Genomic DNA, 8,016 nt, shown 5'->3' with positions numbered 1-8,016 from the left:
TCCCGTCCCCCTGCGTTGTCTCACGTCCATCCCGTTTTGTCCACGGTGGCCTGAAACGGGGCCGCGGTGGCTGCCGGGAACATAGTGTAAACGTACCTTGAGTGAGAACCCCCACCGAGATGCCCTTGTCACCCTCTCAGCTGGTGAAACACTATGACACCCCTCTGCAGAAAGTCAAGTAAACAGTAAATTAGGATTATTTTTATTTAGATGGATGTAAATCAATAAGTTAAGGTCCCCTGTGACTGGTGACATTGGGACCAATAGGGCCTGAGGGGTTACTTTAAAGTTGTATTAATTTATTTATGTTGACTTCGTAAGCATGGTTATTTGGTTCAAAATAAATACCTCGATATACTGATAACACTCATTGACATAGCTTCTCGGATGTTTATTTGCTGTATTTTCATGTGAACTTCCACGTTTTAGGACTCCAGTGATTTTCTTCACATAACTTGAGTTTGTATAGAAAAAAAAAGTTGCATAAAGTTTCTCGCAATATAATCCCGATTCACACACTTAATATTGCCATTAAGAAACTTGCAGCTGATTAAAAAAAAAAAAACAAGATTGATTTAAAGTCTATATTGAAGACTACGAGAAGAATTGGCAAATTTTGCAGAAATACTGCTGCAATACTACTGCACGGAAAACAATAATGTCTGTCTGGAATATGTCAGAGAAGAAACGCATCTGAGTTTAACAAATTGTGACCGGACCTTGAAATCTCAATAAGAATTAGTGCCGTTGATTATTATCCAGGTACAATGTGTTCAAACTCCTGTGACAATCAGTGAAGACGTCCAATCTGAAGATGTTCAGAGAAATCATGGGACTCATGAGTACCTGCACCAAATGTTCATGGATCCAGCTTATGTATATTTTTCACATGATTTCCCTGTATCACAGCCGCTGTAGATCAATTCATTCTCTGATTCTACACGTGGACCGAGCAGCTGCTCCAAGGCGCAGACAGCTGGGTGAAAACATGAGTAACCTTTCCTACCATGCTGACACAGGATTACAGGCAATAAATACATGGAAATCATTTCAACTCATAAATATACTGCTGCACTTTAAACCCTCATAAATAGAAAATTACTAAAAGTAAAACATAAAAGTGAAATGAAATCGGTCGTGTTCTTTCAATTTTATTCATTCACAAATTAACGATTTTCTATTTGAACAGAATAAAAACAACTCGGGGAGATCGCACATGAGAAACTACAAACAGGATTTAATTAGATCAGAAATTAAGTGAGGTTTTATTTCTTTAATATAATCTGTATTATTCTGCAAGGTCGTATCTATAAAAGATAAAACATTTTCATAGTTTATAGTTTGGTTAAAAAATAAAATAAATCACAGTATACAGTACATAGATTCCTCCCACAATTTGCACAAAACTAAACTGATGCACAACAGAAGTGAGTCGACGTGAAGCAATGACGCAGACGAAGAGACAAAGATTAGCAACGAAATGAAAAGACTTTTTTTTTTCCCTCAAACAACCGACAGCCGACAGAGTCCAGGAGGTAGCTTCCTCAGTTAGCATCCCATTCGTGATTTCTCTTTTCAAATAATTTACACAACAAAAAAAAAAAGAACCTACTTAACAATTTGTACATTGTGAACAGATGGGACATTCAAACAAGCAGCGGACATTTTGGTTGGCGCGAAAATTCACACGCATGCTCAAGAAGTTGTGGAGTCGGAGGTGAGGAGGGAGGATGTCGTGTTGTGTTTCGTGGGAGGAGAGGAAGGTTTCCCTACATTGTCTGAATTCCTGAGAGCTCACATGGTGCAGGACTAGTGGATACACGCTCCGAGGGCGGCTCCACCTTCACCCTGCACCGTCCATCTCGAACACCTGAAGCCTTAAAAGAGTCTCTCAGTCACTGGCACCACATTTTAAAAGTTCAAGATGTCTCCTCTCATCCTTAAATAAAAAAAAAAAACAGAAAACGATTTGTACCGACATGTTCGTTTGGACTGAGCTCTTCCTCCTCCTCCTCCTCCTCCTCCTTTGCTAAAACGTGAGGAAGTTCTGCAGGTACTCGTCTAATAATGACTAAAATAACCCCCCTCAGCTCCATTACACCGGCTCATTTCAGACTTTTTGGCTTTAGTTGTGCAGGATTGTATTGACTCAGCTGGCTGCCAGTCTGCAGTTGATGTGAAGAAAAAAGAAGGGTGGGGGTGGGGGGGGGGGGGTGGGGTTACATTCACGTGTTTGACTTGGATGGTGTTAGTTTGAATCGCAGCCAGAAATTGTCTAATGAGTATTCAATCATCCCGACACATTCATCTCTCAACGTTTCGTCAATAACTGTTGAATTTGGTTGTAATTGCTCGTTTCTTTTTCACCCTTTATTGGGACTTGCCGTTTTCAAACCAAAGGCTCACTAAAGCCTGCAGCAGCGAGGAGAATACAATCAAACCAAGCAGCTGCTGCCTTCAGCTTCACCTTTAACTACAGACGTATTGAAGATATTCCCCCCTTTTAACAGCAAATAAACACGTTTACAAAAAACGACTGAGTTGATTCTCTTTATTGAAGTGACTTTTTTTTTTTTTAAATATCTGTGCTTCAGTTTTGTTTTTGATGAGACTCTTGTTTGTGAGCAATTAAAGTCACAGCTGTAATGCAAATGTTCATCATCACGAATATCAAGAAAGAGCATTTCCCTCTTCGTGGCCTCTGAAAACTTTTTTTAGTATCTTCTTGCTTTGAATACCTATTTTAGCCGTACTCCTCTAAACATGTCATAAATGTTTTAAATACAGTTTTAACTCTAAAAAAACAAGCCTGCAGTTGTACGTAATCTTAAAGTTTTTCTTTTTTTTTCAAATTCACTTCAAGTTAAATTCAACAGTTCATGTTGCAGCTTTTTAATAGTTTTTTTGCTCTCATCCTCAGAAATGAAGTTCGAGGCCAAAGAGAGAAAGACTGCTGTACTAAGATTTTATTTTTGTTTCCTCAATTTTGAATTGATTTTTATGTCATAAAATGCTTTAGTGTTGACCAAGTGTTTCACTGAAGCCTAAAATTGCCATTGAGGACTGATGGAAACAGAAAATCAATTAATTTGTGGATTTTGAGCTGAAAGGCTCAAAACAATGTGCCAGTTATTAAAATAGCTGTTGATTTATTTAATTCAAGACTACAAAAATAATTTGATGTGCAATAATATAGTTGCACAAATCCAGAATTGAAGTAAAAGAAAGTTTGAAACAAATCAAACAGCACAATGGACACCAGACTGCAGTAAATATAAGGTACCAAGATATTTTATTCCTTCCGTTATGATGCTACTAAACACATTTAATCATTGCAGATGGGATTCAGTGATTCATTTATCATCATCTCATTGATTTGTTTTTCTTATGTGTCCAGACGCTGACTAATGTTTCCTTTATTTCTATATTCATTGATTGTTGTAAATTAATTTCCTATTTGGATGAATAAATGAGAATTTCTTTTCAAATAATGAGCGAAGCATGTGTGTACTTTGTTATCAGAGGACATGAACAATTGGAGGCGCTGCTGTTATAGTGAAAATACTTTATATGATTTGTTGATTATTCAGAGGCCATTTTCAAACACATGAACTCGCCTCTAACTGGACATTCTTCTTCCTCCTCCTCCTCTTCCTCCTGCTGCTGCTCACACAATAAATAACATCTTTCCAACCCACTGAGCTTTGTTGATGCTAAAACAGTGATGTCTGCTACTTTTTATCACATTCTTAGTCTGAGGAACTTAAAGCGAACGTGTGTGTGTGTGTGTGTGTGTGTGTGTGTGTGTGTGTGTGTGTGTGTGTGTGTGTGTGTGTGTGTGTGTGTGTGTGTGTGTGTGTGTGTTACCGACCATCGCTCAGGTTTTCACCCATGTTGATCCAGCCTGCGAGCCGAAGGTTACATTCACTTATGAAAGTCCAGAGCGATTATGACACTTGCTACATTTGTTTTACAAAAAACAAAAACACATAAACGACGTATAAAAATCAACAGTTTGCTGCGGAGAAGCAAGATGAACTTAGAATAATTCAAATTTAAAAGCTTATAAGTGATCACAAAAACGTCGTCATGACAGCCAGCTGGAAGCGAGAGGCAGGCACTGGCGGCGAAACGTTTGTCTGTCTGTGACTGGATGAGCTCAGTTCACGTAGAAACAGTCTCCGAGTTCAAAAAGCCAAGTTCCCTTTAAATGATCGGCGGCAGCTCCGTTAACAGTCGTTAAACATTAAGTGCTTGAGGAATCGCAGGGCAGTTGGCACATGTTGCTGTTACCGTATAAAAACGTTCTTGTGTTTCTGTAGTGTCTAAATTCACATGACGGAGATGTGTGCACACGTGTGTGTGTGTGTGTGTGTGTGTGAGCTGTGAGGGTCTTCAGTCTTTAACTCGAGGTATGTTATATGAGTAGTGTACGAGAGGAAGTCCTCGGCTCTGACAGAAGCAGGCTCTGCCGCAGGCTTGAACCTGATCCGAGCTGTCCGACACAAACGAGTCGCCCTCGTCGGCGTACTCCGACTGAGCCGACGGCGTGCCGCTGTCGGCCCAGAACCCTTCTGGGCGCGGGCACACGGGCGCTCCGGCCAGGAGGGTGGGACAGCTGTGGGACTTCACCAAATGTCTGCAGGCGGTGGCGGACGAGGGGGAGGAGCAGGTCCTGGCACGCAGCGCCGCCTCGCACTGCTCGCACACCACTGCCTCTCCGCAGAGCTGCGAGTATACGCCGCAGTCAAAGCCCAGCTGGGTGGAGGAGCCCCCGTCCGTGAGTTCCGACCCCCCGCCGCTGTCGTCCCTGTGGCCATCGGCGCCAGACTTCACCTCCCTGCTCGAGCCGCCGCGGCCGCGCAGCCTCATCCAGTCCTCCCTGAACGCCGGGCTGAAGAACACGTACAGCACGGGGTTCAGGCACGCGGGCAGCGGGAAGAAAATCAGCGTCACCGACTTGGCGATCTCCGGACCCCCGGCCGTGGAGCCGGTCAGCAGAGGGGCGAAGGAGAACGCCGCCACCGGACAGAAGAAGATGCAGTTGGTGAAGATGAGCCAGGCAACGTGTCGCAGGGCGCCGGTCTGCTCTGGGTCGGCCAGCTCCACTCGGCCCAGGTGGCAGTACAGCTGCGTGTACACGGCGGCGGTGAAGAGGTACGCCAGAGCATTCAGCAGCACCAGAATGACGGTGACGCTCAGAGCCGGGCTCTCGCCTCCGGCGAAGGGCAGACAGAGCGGAGACGAGGACTGCTCGCTGAAGGTCAGGAGGGTGAGGCACGCTCCGCCGGCGGCCAGCAGCCCCAGCAGCCCCGCGGCTAGGCTGAAACGGCGGTCTCCTCTCAGGCAGCCGCGATGAGCGCCGCCGCTCCTCCTGGGCGACATCATCACCTTTCCAAGAATCATGCGCACGGCCACGCTGCGCTCCACAGCCGCCAGCGACAGCAGCAACACGGACCACTCGGACGAGAAGACGGCCAGGGCTCCCGTGATCTGGCAGCCGGGTCCCATCTCCCACCACACGCCGAACTTGGCGAAGGACCCCCACGTGGCGATGTCGAGCACCGTCAGCACGCCGACGTACAGGCCGGTCAGCAGGTTAGCCAGGGCCAGCAGCCCCATCAGCAGGCGGGGGGGAGACAGAGACGGAGCCGGGAGGTGGGAGTGCCCGGACCCCCGGTGTGCGGGAGAGAAGGTGACGACCAGCACCACGCTGTTGAAGATCAGCGACACCAGGCAGATGAACCAGACGGTCAGACGGATCATCCAGTTACCCAGCAGGTGCTCGCAGGGCTTGAAGGCTCCTGGGGAATCAAACAGTGGATCGAAATGTCGGGTTCATTTCAACACTGATCCTTAAAGTCACAGAATTCAAAGTGTGATGAGGTGATTATATCTATGGACTCCTGCGTCTGCAATAAAGATGACGGTGATTACCCGGGGAAGGAGAACAATGCATGACCATCGAGATTCTTTCCACATCCTCTCCACCTGAAAGAACAACGCAAACTATTAACGGGGCAATTTTTTTGGAAAAACACAATAGAAACGGAATCAGCAGAAACTTTCAGAATTCAAAACTTTCAAGTAAAACTTCAATAACATACAGTTGAAATGCAAAAGCAGCTCTTTAAAGTAAAAACTGAACAAACTTGTCAGACATTAACTGATGAATGAGAAACATGTTGCTGTTTTCTTTATATGATTGGTTAGTGACCGTAGGTAGAACAGGAAGAGGAACTCAAACTTAAGAATTAACAAGATGCTGGTTTTTAAAGATTCCGTTTGCAAATATACACACTGACAGCTAATTTCTCTGAAAGCATGTAAAAATTGACACTATCCTAACTAGTTTTGTTAAATGTAAAAGCAAATCATGAACATAAGAAACAAAGTATTGACAGAAATACAGATGAGAAGGTTGAATATTACTACGTGGTCAGTGGTGGCTTCTGATTTGAAAAGTAGAAAAGTACTTCACATGGTGTAAATTGTACTTAAATATGAGGAGAATAAATGCTTGAACACATCTTATACAATGTGTGACCTTTGTTTGATTCTAAATCTACAGATGGAATTTGTCTTGTAGAAACGTGGATGTAAAAAGTAAAACTTGGAAGTTATTTGTGTTCGCGCCTCAAACATTGTTTGAAACACTACAAACTGCACGTTATCTTTTCATTACTTACCTATCTGCCTCTAATTACATCTAAATAATATTTCCAAACACTGAACGTGTCCCAAATGACTCGAAATGCTGACAGGCGAAGTGGTGAGCATTTGTTAGTTTAAGTTATTTGATTCGATAAAACACATCAAATATCTCCTGATGCACAGACGAGCCATGCGCACAACGTGACCCGAACAACAAACAGGCTGCAGGCGGGGTCAGGGCCGCTCAAACCAAACGGTGACATGCGGCGCAGTGGTGCCGCCGTCGTGCTCCCAAAACCAATAAAGTACATTTTGTGCCACTGAAAGGGTTGTGACAGCACTGATCCTACCTGCGGATTTCTTTATGTCGCTGTCCTCAGAGGAACTCGTCACGGAGTCGCAGCCCACGAACGCGCAGCACTGGTAGGCGTACGGGACAGAAATGGACCTGCGAACAAACGGTGGATGTGGAGGCGCCGTTAGTGTCAGAGAGGACAGAGTATAGAGTGTGCAGATATCTGTTTAATAAAAACATTTGGATGTTTCCATAGTATGTCCACTGGAGGAGACCGACTCACCTGCGTTTCTCATTAGCTGTAAGAGGAGGAGGCCACGTCTGCTTTTGTACACATTTGTTCATTTGTTTCCAGTTCAGCCGCGAGGTTTGAGATTGTGCAGCGCAGCATGAAGGGGTCGTGTTTTATACATCAGCATTTTGGATGAAAATAACCTTTTGCCCTCTTTGAGTCACGGCGTCTTTCAGATTGAGGAGCGCTGCTCACCCAAGAGAGTTTTACTGGACAAATATTAGATCGCTTTGCTTTAATGAGCCGTTTGGAGATTTGCATAATGGAGTTGTTTTTTTTAATTGATACACTTTGAAATTCAAATGTTTTTGTGACAAAAGTAGATTCCACCTTTAGCTTTAAACTGCCAAAAATACACTTGATTGAATTTAATTAAAGTGATTCAGATCTAATTTTGAAAAGCCAGAATTTCTGAATACTAATATTTGACGCTGGAGCCTAAGATGACCTAAATTTAACTGGATCCAGAGAGCCATAGAAGACTATATACGGATTTGATTAATGTGGCCTTCCTTTCTGAAAACTTTTACAGTTTTCCAAATAGAAAACAACCACAAGTACATGACAAGATATTTTTCACAGGGCTCAACCGTTTTTCAGACCAAACCTTGTTTTTATAAAGCCATCCATTTTCTGTTTTGACATAATGAGACTAAAACGTGAGGGAATTGAACAGCCACTGTTAACATTTAGTATTATATCCTATATTATGTCTCCAGTCTCCTCAGCCTGCTCCTCACAGAACTCCTGCTTCTCTGGTTTCCTTCCAGCTATT

At 43.8% G+C, this 8,016-nt stretch overlaps 1 protein-coding gene across 2 annotated transcripts in view; it reads right to left on the bottom strand.

Annotated features, from left to right (window-relative positions):
• Nucleotides 1-1,133: 1,133 nt before the first annotated feature.
• The window catches only part of lgr4 (leucine-rich repeat containing G protein-coupled receptor 4), a 39,594-nt gene continuing 32,711 nt past the window's right edge, over nt 1,134-8,016 (bottom strand). Inside the window, exons 16-18 of one of the 2 annotated variants that reach the window (XM_080492657.1) lie at nt 7,005-7,102; nt 5,938-5,991; nt 1,134-5,804 (exon numbers count right to left, since the gene is read on the bottom strand). In XM_080492657.1, the coding sequence (XP_080348783.1) occupies nt 4,396-5,804; nt 5,938-5,991; nt 7,005-7,102 (1,561 nt within the window). In that variant the 3' untranslated portion in view covers nt 1,134-4,395. The remainder of the gene's footprint in view (nt 5,805-5,937; nt 5,992-7,004; nt 7,103-8,016) is intronic. The other variant, XM_080492658.1, reaches the window with a different exon arrangement.

Source organism: Lipophrys pholis, assembly GCF_963383615.2.
Source record: "Lipophrys pholis genome assembly, chromosome: 2".
NCBI classification, from domain to species: domain Eukaryota; kingdom Metazoa; phylum Chordata; class Actinopteri; order Blenniiformes; family Blenniidae; genus Lipophrys; species Lipophrys pholis.
Note: the sequence above shows the minus strand (reverse complement) of the source record. Positions and strands in the feature narration are given on the sequence as shown.